We start from the raw sequence: 13,980 nt of genomic DNA on the forward strand, positions 1-13,980 counted from the left end.
CCACTGCATCCTACTATATCTCTTACTCTAGGCCATTTTTTTCATGAAAAAGTGCACTTAACGGTGTCCATGAGAGCACCAAATATAAGGGACTACCACACCTCGGCAGAAATTGATTGATCGCACACTAAAATACTTTCTTTTACGCACAATGGATGCATTATAATAATGCATTTGCGATTCTCAAAGCTTGAATCCGAGTAATTGGGACGTATCTAAATGTATCACCGGGTTAAAGCGTAGGTACGTTAAAGGTAAGGCAAAATTGCGTTTCGCGATATAAGAAGTGATTCTATGGAGTGTCCGTAAAATATGAAATACGTTCCCATGAAGGACACTACACATTTATCATTTTTTCTCTTTTTCTTCTCCTTTCTTTCTTTTCTCCTTCTTTTTTTCCCATTATGGGAAAACATTGCAGAAACATTTGCTAGACGTACTCTAGAAATGCTTATTAAAGAACCACCGTGATCGTGTACATACATTGCGAACATAATTATTATATGTATGTATAATGTGTATATATATATATATATATGTGTATGTGTGTTGTGTTGTATGTTCGGATAAGCTTTGATTGAGTGAGTAAAATCACTTTCCTATCAGAAGTTACTATAAAATATACTAGAAATATCATAATACTTCTATTAAGCTTCTGTAAAATAAAGTTGCTTCTACCTGCTTATTTATCTTAACTTTGCGTTCATCGATATATCACAAAATAAACCAATAGGATTTATAATATATATGTATATCGTTGAAAAGGTGGAAGCACAACACATGTAGATGCGTTATTTCAAACTCTGCAGAAAAGACATCGAAATGATATTGCGCGTAAGATAATAGTTTTTTTTTTTTTTTTTTCTTATGATAAAGAAGCAATTTAAACTGTAATATAGCTCGTAAAACGAGATTCCATCATCGTGTCTTTCTTCGACTACTAGAAAGACTTAAAAGTATCAATTATCAATGTCTGCCAAAGTAGGTACATCTCCAAACAGTACCCCGCGGTAGGGACTGTCTTATCTTGCCATTCTGTATCTCTCTCTCCTTAATAATTACGATCCTAATTTCATTTAAAACGGCTTGTGATTCTTTTTTTTTTTACTTACATCAAGATGATATCTACTCTACAATTACATAATTTACAAGAGAATATTTGAAATCCGGCCCTACAACAGACACGGGAGGTCATAAAGTTAATCATACACTGTACACTAAATTGAAATTTACAAAAGAAAAAAAAAAAGTTAAACAAAATTAAAAACAAAGCAAAAAAGAAAAAGTTAACGTCGCTCACGCTATTTTAATATGCATTTAAATTTCAATTTGTAGCGATTATTTGTCAGTTGTTAAAAAACAGTTACTTTAAAATTCTTTGTTAAATTACCCTCAATCCTCTTCTCGCAGTTACTGTATAATACACGAATATATTAATCGCATCTCTTTCTTGATTCGGGAAACAAGTTCGAATTGTCATGTACGTCGTGCTGTTAAAAAATGTATGGTGCATCTCCTACAAACAGTACATCGATGATATACTATCTTTTTAGCTTGGTCCGATTCATTCTAGAGGAAAATCGAAAAATGTTACATACTTGAATAATCGGTATAATCACATTTAGAAATCTGTGTAATAAAAACACACGTAAGACGATAAAATGATGATAAAGAAGACTTACATTTAGTGTAAAGTGTACGACAACTTGTACACTTAAGCCTCAATAATAGACAATGTAAAGCCTAAATCGTGCAGAAAAGCACAGGCGTGAATAATATAACACTTTCAAGAGTCTCAAGCGTTTTCCAACACGCAAGACCCTTTAGGTATGAAAGCGGGACACGTTGAATCATTTATTGCTATAAGTATAGTCCTTAAATCAACTACCAAACGTAGCTGTCTAAAGTAACATTGTCATAAACGCCATTTTTCACGCTCTGTAGCTGGCTCTCTAATCAATCTCTTAGCGCGTATCTACTTTCTCTTTGTAGTAATAAAAAGCTGCTATCTCTGAAAATAGTTTGACGTTCAAATGAATAACCTTCAATAAAATGAATCCTATATTCAAAGCGCCCGTAATTATAGCACATATTTCTCTTTCTTTCTCTTTTTATCTTTATCTTTCTCTCTTTCTATCTGTCTCATGGATGTTTGCGAAATTTTTATACGCAGTCTCAGTTGAGGTACTTGCGACACCTGCGAGAACCACAGGTACATGGTATCTTGATATCCTCAAATGGAAATTTGTAGTCGTACGTTAACTCCTCTCCTTGAACGATGCGTCGAAGTGCAAAGATTAAAATATGTTTTTTACCTAGGATGTCTACCACTCTTGAATAACAATTTGGCTGCAATATAAATTTGGAAATGTATGTATGTCTCTCTCTCTCTCTCTCTCTTTCTCTACTCTATTACTTCAGAGCATGCAAGTTAAAATTTCTAATTAAATTAAACCATGCATTTCTGTTTACGTAGATGACTTGCTTCATAAGAATGAGATAAAAATATATACCTCGCATGAGTGATTGATGAATCTCGCTGCATTTCCTTTCATTGTGGCATCAACAACTAGATGATCGTCGATTTTGAACATGTAACATCCGATATTTTTACTGTCATAGTATTTTTCTCGCTTGTCCGTCAAAGATGCACGAATTACCTGAGTGAATTATTTTCATATTCATGAATCACTTTGAATATGCATGATTTATATGAAAAAATCAATACATATACATACACACATACATACATACATACATATATATATATATATAGCATGTTATATACATTTGTATTCATTTACCTCTCCTGCATACTCAATGACCATTTCTCCAGCTTCGATATCTCTTAAACAGAAAAGACCTCTTCCATGTATGTGCGAATGGTACACTCCAACAGATTCTTTCGATGTTTCTTTAAGTATCCTAAAGCGCATGGCCATTGGTAAATTCGTGCTCGTTACCCGTCTATAAATATAAACAAAACATAACATTTAAAAAATTTGTACATATATTATACGGAGTTATGAAGAATTTGACATAAATAAAATTGAGCAAACTTGTAAACATTACCTTGATTCTGCTTCTGAGATAGCAATCATTTTTGGTTGCTGTCTATGCCTCGATGCCAACCAACTAAACATATCATGCACTTTCCTAGCCTTAAATGGCTCTGCACGAGCTGCACCATTATCACATGCTGCTAGAAGATCATTCTCCGTTTCACTGGATATTGTTGGTGTCAAGTTATGAAATTTGGGTTTATATTTAGTGCATCTATTGACACCTGGTAACTGCTCGACTAGATATACTGTCGCATTATTTTCTAGTCCAAGATTTTCAGAAAGAGGATTATGCGGTAAAGGAGGCAAATTGTGAGCCTTTCGAGCATTTTGCACAGCTTGGAAAACCATATCCCACACTTCGGACATCGAAGATGCAGTATGCGTAAACCCATCTTGAGATTTGATTTCATACATTAGACTTGGCCCTTTCGAACAACTTTTCTGCGCTTGTGGATTTGAAGTTTCTTTCTGAGGAAGTTTCATAGACTTTGTAATTATTCTAGGTTTTTTTACAGCAACTGGAGGATTTTTCTTCAATACGTTCACTTTGTTATCTATATTCTTCACTTTTTCTTCTATCTTATTTGTTTTTAACGTAAACGTTTTAATCGGTAAAAGTTGTAAGGACGTTATTTGCGGTACTTGCTTTGTCGGTAATATCTCCACTGATGTTACTTGCGGGGATTTTTTATTTTGCGTTATTGCTTTCATATTGTGCCTAATTTTGTAAGAACCATCTTGCAATTGCTTTTGTAATACGATCTTCAACGATGTACCGTGCAATTTTTCTTTATCGAGTTCCAGTTTGAGATTGTCCTTAACTTTTTCCATAGCTTCTGTATTCAATTTGCGTGTTTCCGTTATACCGTTAACTTCGCTTTCAGATTTTTTCATTGGAACGATACTATCGATGATCTGTCTTTTAGATTCTGTATTCGTTAGCTCAATGGGTGATTTTATAATAGGTTTAGTTGGTTCTTCCATAACGATTTCTTCTTTTTCTACAGGTTTAACAAGGTCTTGTTTCGGTGTAACAGCCTGCATTGGCAAAACCCTATTCATGGGCCTGCTCGTTGGTACATTGCTCATAGTCATTGTTATTTTATTTTGAACATTACAACTAGTTATAACTGGATTACTATTCGTGCTTACATTGATACCGTTAGAATTTGATACATTACCGCTATAACTATTATGCACATTATTTACATCATGATTCAATTTATTTACAATTATATTCCTTTGTGTTATGCAATGATTAGGTAAGGGCAGTATTTTAGATGATATGCTAGCCTTTATCATGCTGGTATTTTCTGATACATGCTTCGAATCAAAATATGGTCTGACACTGTTACTAATAATCTGTTCCGTGTCGAAAGAAGTTGTTTCTTTTTGTTCAGTGATCTTCCATGATCCACAATTCAATTGTATGCCTGGATGTGAAGCTGGACTTGGACGTACTGCAACTCTTGGAATAGTTGGCATTGTTTGTTGTAAGGGTTTAGGAGGCGATGTTATTCTTGGTGTAATCGTGATAGAAGTTTCGGACGAACATACATCTGGTATTTGCACTGGATCTGCAAGTGCTTCTACCACTGTCCTACAGGGCGACGGCGATATAGAATTACACGCGATCGAGGCAAAATTTTGTTCGATGCTAGCGGGAATATTGATTTGTGGTGTTACGACCGTGTCTACTACTGGTGTATGTTGACTGACCACGACATAACCGCCAGGTACGCCAGTTACCGCCGATACGCTCGGTACGTTCCCCATGGCTTGTACATTTGATACATTTGGTACACTAGGTATATTAGGTACAGTAGCTACGCTAGGTGCAGTAGGTGCACTCAGTACACTGGGTACGGTGGGTATACTAGGTACACTAGGTACACTAGGCACGCTAGGTACACTAGATACGCTAGGTATGCTGGGTACAGCAGGTACTGTAGGTACACTCGGCACAGTAGGCAAGCCCGTTACATTAGGTACACCTGGTATGCTCTGTACTGCTTCAACTGCCGTTACAGTTGGTACTCCAGAAACAGATTGAACGTCTACGATAGGTTCCATAAGTTTAGAAGCCTGAAAAACTTGCGTTGTTGTCTGATAACTGCTTGCTAAGACTTGCGGCACTGCTCCAGTCATGAACTGACTCGAAGACATTACGGTATTACTCACTATTGTTTCTAAACCATAATACATGGGCTGATTAGAAACAAACATACTTCCTGTTGAATCTGTAAACATCTCTAATGTTGGAGTAGAACTCAATAACAACTGTTCCGATGATATTACACCGCATTGTATCGCACTTGGTTGCTGTTGTATAATAGTTCCCAAGACTGTTGGTTGGGTCTGTGCAATTTGTACGCTTGGTAATATTGATATTCCTCCATTTTGTAATGCTAGTAAATTATCAGATGGCGTTTGTATGTATGTACCTGGAACTAACTGATTAGTTGTTATAAATTGTGGTTTGAATCCAGTTTCATGTTGACCACTGATAGCAGTTATGTACTGCAAATTTTGTCCAGACTGCTGTTGTAGAGTTTCAACATACGCAGACATAATACTTGGCGAAGGAACTTGTTGCAAGATTACTGTTGGACCATTGGGCCTTTGAGTCTGTTGTAACTGAATCACTGGAGTACTAGTTTGCATCGGCTGAAGTCTAGTAGGCCCATTATGCGATTGCACGGAATTCTTCATAACATGCGATTTGATATTTTTTGCACGAGGTCTAGCAGGACGAGCTGATTTTGATTTTGTTACTCTTGATATTTGAATATTCGTCAATGCCGCATCATTTGTTGCAGTTTGTACGCCAGTAGATGAAAATGTTGGCGATATTTGTGGACTTGGAACGCTTTGAGAACTTGTACTATCTGGAGAGCTTATTGGCATATTCACCAAAGTTTGCGTAATGCAAGAGTCGTTGGAGATCGATGGAGGATCTGTTATTTCCGTTATCTGAACGGTACTTTCTTGAGGTAATACTGTGGCATTTGGTAATGTCGCTGTCGTTCTAGTATATTGAGTCTGCACGATCATATCGTTAGACGTTAATACTGTTTGATGAACAGTTTCTACAGTAGCACGAGTGTGTAATTGTGGCGTAATAATTGCTTGAGCAATTGGTTCTATTTGGATTCCTGGATGAGGCGATGGTACAGAGGCTTCTATAGGCGATGTAGCTTGTATTTCAGTATATTCCGATGAAAGCGTGTGTCCTTCTGACGGAGAAAGAGTTATGAATTGTGGAGACACCGATCCAATATTTGGAGAAAATCTGGAATCTGGGGATGCTAATTTATTATCCATAATTTCAGAATCACTATCGCTCGTAATCATAATATCACAGTTAATTAGATGTCTATTATAACTATCTTGTGTTCTATATGTGCAACGACATCTTTCACAAGTTACAGGTTTTTCAGTGCGATCGATTGGAGGATCATAATGTGGAATGACATTGGCTATTTCATTCTCAGCATGTTTAGGAGACGTACATTCGTCGTCACTAGAAACGTCATCTGCTCCGTCTAATTGTGGAATTTGTAAATTTAATTTGAGATCTTTCCCTTTGAAAAAATTCGATTTATGCTGTATAGACTTCGAGATATGAGAGAGATTATCTTTGTCAGTTTCTTTTCGCGTGTCATTGTGGGACAAATGTGACCTGAGAAGACCGAAAATTCTTCGTGAATGTTGTACATTTGAAGGGTGTATAAACAAATTTAAATCTTTTTCCTTAGACAAGATCCATTCGTTATCATCGCACGAAGATTCATCGTTGATACCATCCAATTGAGGAATGGATAAGTGTTCGGATCTTTCCAAAGATGTTTTTTCCTCTATATTATATTCGGGAGAACTACATTCGCTAGCACTACTCGGATCGGCAGAGCCATCCACTTGTAATATACGAGGCTGTTGTCTTGCGTGCCAAAAGAGTCTTTTATGTTCCTTTCCGTCGTCTCTCGAAGGCAAGACGTGACGATTAATGCCACTCGAATCCTCGATACAATACTTTATTTCACGTACCGAGTCAGATATAATATTAGGAGTATTTGCTCTGCCCACGGTAACCATTATACTCTCAGGAATTCGCAATTCATGTATCATAGACGTATGTTCATTTTGGGCATCAAGTACCATTACACTAGCTTCGGTAGATTTTCCTGCCGTGTTTCTAGGTAATTTTCTCCTTTTTATACTGGGACCATAAGTGTTATCCAACTTGCAACTCCAAGTAAGACTGCAAGATCTCTGATGATGCCTCGGGCCTCCTACTATTAGTGAATTATTTGATATTACTTCTGATTTGGAGCGTTTCAATTCTCTACCACCACGCTTTTGGCTTTTGGAATTGAATAAATCATCCATAAAATCTTGAACAGAAGTCTTTGTTTCTAAATGTACCCACAGATCGTTATGCGTTCCTAATTCTAATAAAGAGGGATCCATTTTTGAAATTTTACTCTCCGCTGGTTTGGATGATTCCGCTACTTCAGAAGATAGCATATCATCCTTAAATAAATCGTTCGTGAAAGTGCCGTCGTTCTTCAGATCCATAGTTAAAAAGTCCTCAATCGTCATTTTCGGAAAAATATCTTGCATGGAAATTCCATCCAACAAATCATGGGGTAAATCCTCAAAAATAGCTTCTTCCAATTCAGGAGGTAACAAGTCCGTATTGTTTTGCTCAGCTAAATTTTCATCGACTTCTTTACTACATACCGTATCCAATAATGCATCCAAAGTTTGTTTTACAACTACATATTCAACTTTATGCTTATCCGTTGACAGATCTTCCTTCCTTTGCTCTTTGGAATGATCAATGGTAATGTTATTTTCTAAATCAGCCGATACTTCTGGCACAAATACTCGCACGTACGTTCTAATATAATATCTTACGATTTTAAATGGATTTACAGTGGACCAGTATAGCCGTGAACACTTATAATCGCAAGGTATTATTTTTTCGACTGTATCAGAAAATTCTGGTACTATCGTGCCTAAGCAATCGATTATCAACGAGCCGATCATCACTTTGACTTTATTTGGTTCCACATACTTTTTCTTCTTACGGTCGAGTTCGACGTACACTGGCCTCTTTAAACTAAAATCAGCTTCGTTATGTAGCGGTTTATGCGTCGAGCTGTTTAAATGCAAAAAGCAAAATACTGTTTTGTCATCGTTAAAAGCAAGACCGATATTTCTTGCACAGGGGTAATGGAAAGTGTTGTTGCAATTTTTTGCACAGCATCCTATGCTCGCTCCTTTTTTACCACATTCACTGCAACGAATTAAACGTCCTCTTGAGATAGCACTGTGAACATTCTGCAAGGAACCATCAATTTCTTCAAATACTTCGTTCGACCATAATGCACAATTTGCATGGACCCATTCATTCTGTCCACAATATAGAAGTCTACCTTCCTTCGTTTCTTGGCCATCACCTAATCCCTTACACAAACAACATGACCTGCTATCTTCTTGATTAGCGCTATACGAATTCAATGGTTTCGCTGCAACAACTTTGGAACCTTTTATTGTTTCTTCTTTATTCGTGTCTACAACGGAATCGTCCGATTTCTGTATCGACGAATCGTTATTTTCATCGACATCTATAGTCGAAGTGGGTGCATCGCCAGTCTTATGGTCAGCTTTAGAATTTTTCGGTACAAACCATGGGAATACTTCTTGTAACGTTTCGTGATATGCGTCCATCAAATCTTTGACATCAGTACGATTAATTACGTGCTCCATATCTGCATGAAATTGAATCAATGATTTATATTCGTTATTGTTAACTTTTTGTTTAACGGTCATTAGCGTGGGCGATGGTCTCGCGATAATTTGTTGTTCCGTACAATGACAGTCTGAAAGTTCACCCAATTTCTCGTTGGTGGATTCCTGATTACGAGTCGCATCTTTTTTATCGACATCCAGTGCATCTTTAGGGATACAATTCTTTACCCTCACTGTACATTCTTTCAAGTGAAACTTTTGTCGAAGACGACGCAAGCCTTTTCTCGTTGATCCCTCCGTTGGTTGTTCCTCCAATTCGGATTTGTTTGATAGATCAGATTTCAAACTGGAGACCGAACTATGTTCTCCACTTCCAGTTAAGTCATCAGATTCATCCGACGTGGCAATCTCTTTACCGTTTGTACCATTCATCTCGGTTTTCTCCTCGGGAAGGTCTATTTTCTTTGCAGTTGAAACTGACTTACAGAAGCATTCTTTCTTAGGACTCCACTTCAACGCGGCACAAACTTTCCGATTCTTACTCAACGATTTGATCACACCGATGAGCCCAGCTTTAAGTTCTGCTTCAACGGCATTTCTCCAAACGGAATTTGGATTGTCGGAACATTGTTGGCAGGTAAATTCGATGGAATCTGGAAGATAACTAAGAATCTGATATTTTTCATCCGAGAGACCCTCGCAACGAGCGTGAACCCAGCAAGAACATTCACTACACTCCATCATCTGGAAATATATTTGAAACCGTGTATAATTTAACAAACTAGCGATCTACGCACGGCGAACTATTTCTTCTAATACTTACTTTAGTATCAAAATCATTTTCATTGTAACATTTTTGACATAACGGGCAATAGTTTCCTTGTTGCCTCAATTTAAAGCACATAGAACATAAAGGTAAGTTGCCTACGTGAACGTTTACACCCTCGCTACCACAACTTTTACACTTGATGCAACTTTGACACACATAAGGTCTATCTGGATTATAAAGTCTAGAACTGATACCAGATTTCAAAAGACACGTGTGATGAAATGATTGACGACAACGAATACAAGATAATTTTGGACCAAATCTTAAATGGCAGGATTGACATATCGTACACCTTGGACAGCACCAATTTGGTTGTGAACAAATACTCCATTCACTGGGTTCCAAACAAAAAGCGTGGTATGGTTCGCAACAACATTGACAGTAAATCAGCTGGAAGAAATTAATACATAAAAAACATTGCGATATAGTACACATTAAATAACATATATCGCTTGAATTTTTCATACACACCGGTTCTTTTCCGGCACTCCCGCAAAGGAAACAAATGGCAGGAACGTGAAATAATTCTGAACCAATGAGAGCAAAACCTTTTGCCCCAACTTCTGTAGGATCATATTGCTCCCAGAAATCTATAGACACTGTATGTGACGTTTCCAGATTAGTTTTTGAAATCTGTAATTTAAAATATTTCACTTTAGTATACGCATCAAGGCTTTTTAAACAGTAGACTTAAAGATCTACTTACCATTGAAAGATTAGACAGGGCCATATTTTGCTGTGACTTTCCCTTTCTCGAATAGGATTGTTGTACAGTATTAACATTTGTATTATGATTATTCTCATCGTTATCCTTGCAAATTTCCTTATCTTTCGAATTATCGCTTTTCTTATCAACCACATTAGCTTGTTGTTTCGTAACTGCTTTTGGACTATGGCTATTATTTTCCGATTCCTCTTTACTATCCAAAGAAGGAAAAGTTGCTATTGGTTGTCCAAGAGCAACGCTTGCGCTTCGACAAACATGCTTTACTCTTGGTCCTTTTAATTCGAGTTTCTGCCTAAGAGGTTGTGGACGGTGATTTATCTGTGGCGAAGGAAGTATGGGATTTTTGATTTTCTTCCGTACTTTAATTCGATTGTGCTTTCTTCTTTTTTTATTTGGCGATGTACTCATTACAGCATCAACTGCAATTAATAAGTTTATAAATAAATTTGAAGTTTCATAAAGCGGATTTAAAGAACGTAATTAATTATTTAATTGAAAAATTCATGTCCTTACATTTCTCAAGTTTTGTATAAAGAAAACCACCTGTACACTGATAAGCAGTTTTTTGACCTAATTCGATATTCTTCCAACTCATCGCAGACTTGAATAAGTTTTTTTCCAAACTATCTTCCGCTGGCCAGCTTATTTTGCATGGTGGCGACTTTTGACCTTGACAATCGCTTTCATCTTGACCTAATAATGCTGATGTACTTAAAGGATCTCGCATCATAGGTGGCAACATGGAATTCAAACCAGATCTCAACGTAGCAGGTATATTATAACACTTGAGACACATTTTTAACCAACAAGCCGGACATCTAGCCTTATAAACACAGCGCATGAGATTCCATTGATGACTTCTAACAACGGGTGGTACAAGACACAATCCATCGCCTTTGTGACACTGGAGAAAAGGAAGAGGACTATTTGTCGACTTAGCACAAGCTTGTCGTTTAATCATTTTACTAATAAATTTACGACAAGATTCACAACTGTGAATTCCAAACTTTCGTGCTTGCTTGACAAATCTATAAAACCGTACTGCACCACAAACGCCACATTTTATAGTTCCTGTCAACCCTGTAAATGAATAAACAGACCATACGTAAAAGCATATAAAATAATGTGATAATTGCTTTATTAATTAGATTATTAATAATGTGATAATGATCTTTAAATACCTAGGTTTGTGCTTCCATTAGAATTAGTATTAGTACTTGTTACAGAAAATGGGCCTTCTGTTCCACCCACACATTTATTATCCAATTTTAATCTTGCTTTTCTTAAAATAACTTTACCCCCGTTCAATTTTATTCCCGACCATTCAGATTGTTCATCCTCTGTGTGATTACTGTGATCACTTCCACTTTCAGACAAAGTACTTTCTGTATCAAAATTATCTGAATTACTTTCGACTGTTTTGTCATCTTTGTTCAGACAACATTGTTCTTCTGTACTATTATTTTCTGTTAATTTTGTATTATTTTGTGTATTATTTGGACTATTTGCATCGTGGAATACTTCACACTGAGTTCCTGATCTTGTTTGAACTCTGGAAGACTCATAATTTGGAACATTGATATCAGGAAGAACTTTTGTAGGAACAGATGTCTGTTTATTGTTTCTGGAAATGGTTGACTTAGGGCTTTGTACAGTTCCACTTGTATTCTCTGAGCTATCATGCTTAGCATCCGATTCATTAGACAAGCTGTTGGTTAGTTTTATTTTAGCGGATGTGTTATTATTTTTCTTCGCTTCTTTTACTATAGGCTTAGACACTTGTACATCTTGTCTTGAATCAGAGAATTTTGTAGAATTTTTCGTTGGTTGACTTGTAATTTGGTTATTCGAAGCTGTACGCTGAACTATTTTTTTACTCTTATTTTTTATCTCTTCGGTTTTTAATTTTGTATGTAATAAATTAATAGTTTCCTCTTTTGACTTTGATTCTTGATTGTTTAATTTGTTTACAGCAAATCTAGCTTTTTTAACATGTACATTAATATCATTTTCATTATGCTCTGTACCAGAAATATCTTCTAATTCTTCTATGAATCGTTTATTAGGTTTTATAACTCTCGACGAATGCGCACTGCGTATAGGTAATATAAATTTTCTTACAGTATTGGATTTATCACCAGACTGTACTATAGCATTACGTACATTGCTGCTATTAGATTTTGCTCTTTGTAACAATCTTTTAGCAGTACTATTGCGTAGTTGTCTAGTACGTTGGTGTTGGTCTAGGATAGCATTCACCGACTTCAATGCTGGAGTTTTCATAAAATTTGAAAATTTGATATTATTACAATTTCTTCGGGTTTTAGGTCTATTAATTTTTGAAGTCCTTTTACAATCCGATATAGTTAGATCTTTTTTAACATTTTCATTTGATTCAGAATTAGTATCGCACAATTTTTCTATATTATTTTCCATATCCATGGAAGAATTTTTGACGTTTGTAATATCTTTATTAGAGCTAGATTGTAAAACATGATTTTTAACCTTAACGGAAGGAGCTTTATTATTTGTAGTTTCGGTACCATGTTGCTGTGTTTTTATATAAGACACAGAAAGATTAGCCTCTTTAGTGCTAAAACCATGGAATGGCGGATGTTCCTGCAAAAATAATTATACTTTCAACGAAAAAGTAAAATATGATATACAGTCGTGCACAGAATCAACAAAGTTATCGACTGTACATACAACAAGATACTACATTAAGATAAACAATGTATTTTGACATCGAATAAATATATTATATAAAAAAAAAAAGATCATAAAAATTATAACGTAACAGAGATAAAAATTTTGGTGAGTTACTTTAAAGGTGCAACACAATTTGTGAACTGTATGGACGAAGAATCTTTTACAGAGTCATTGACACTTTCTACCATAGCAATATATCAGTGAACGCGACAAACACTCTACCACTTCGAGGCCGTAACTCCTTTCTAAAACATTAACCTTCATTACACAGTCGAATCTTGGCATTTTTCCGACAATCAAATAAACGCCGTATGCGTTTCATAGGACGCTCACGATGCAAACATGATGGTAAGTGTCAAATACGATAAATTTTAAGATCGGTAACGATAATACGAGGTTCACAATACATCGTGAACAAGATCAAACTGTAAATTTACCTTCTCGTTGTCACCAAATGTTTCGTTGAACAGGGAAAGTCCGTAGTAGATGTTCTCGGCGACGGTTACCGAATCGTTTTGGACAGTCTCGGGCTGACCGAGAACTTTTATCCGTTTCCTGGTCACCGTTTTCGGCGGCTTCCCCGGAAACTTGGACCTTCCCATGTTCACACTTTTCAACGATCAACCTCAACCTCACAACGAAATTCTGTTTCCATTTTACGTGATTTTGCCCAGCCGAGGTGCCTCAACCGAACACCAACGAATATTTAACACACACGAAACTTGCAACCTTCGTCGATCATCGGTTACATTCGGACGAATTCGTCAATGACCGCGAAATACGCGCGTACTGTCAAACCAAAACTTACTAATATTAAGATGAGATATACCCCGTTTAACGTCCTCTGTGAACTGTCAAATCGTGAACGAATAAACAACCTGAAAGAACGAAAA

General features: G+C 36.4%; 1 protein-coding gene and 1 long non-coding RNA gene across 4 annotated transcripts; one reads left to right on the forward strand and one right to left on the reverse strand.

The window, feature by feature from the left end:
- Positions 1–208: 208 nt before the first annotated feature.
- LOC122635049 (histone-lysine N-methyltransferase trithorax) lies at positions 209–13,689 on the reverse strand. Of its 3 annotated transcripts, XR_006328552.1 has the most exons (11): positions 13,525–13,689; positions 11,560–12,997; positions 10,892–11,458; positions 10,358–10,797; positions 10,123–10,284; positions 9,646–10,041; positions 3,073–9,566; positions 2,805–2,967; positions 2,514–2,660; positions 1,683–2,349; positions 209–1,569 (listed from the first exon to the last, which is right to left on the reverse strand). XR_006328552.1 is itself a non-coding variant. In XM_043824793.1 (10 exons), the coding sequence occupies exons 1-10, from the start codon at positions 13,687–13,689 to the stop codon at positions 2,176–2,178; spliced, it is 10,146 nt and encodes a 3,381-aa protein (XP_043680728.1). In that variant the 3' UTR covers positions 209–2,175. The 3 variants fall into 3 exon arrangements, 1 of the variants encoding a protein (XP_043680728.1); XR_006328553.1 differs by lacking the exon at positions 9,646–10,041; XM_043824793.1 differs by having other exon boundaries at positions 209–2,349.
- Positions 13,193–13,980, forward strand: LOC122635059. The gene is made up of 2 exons (XR_006328556.1): positions 13,193–13,435; positions 13,558–13,980. It is a non-coding gene; the product is annotated as an uncharacterized LOC122635059 (long non-coding RNA).

The sequence above is a fragment of the Vespula pensylvanica genome, chromosome 17 (assembly GCF_014466175.1).
Source record: "Vespula pensylvanica isolate Volc-1 chromosome 17, ASM1446617v1, whole genome shotgun sequence".
Lineage (NCBI taxonomy): Eukaryota > Metazoa > Arthropoda > Insecta > Hymenoptera > Vespidae > Vespula > Vespula pensylvanica.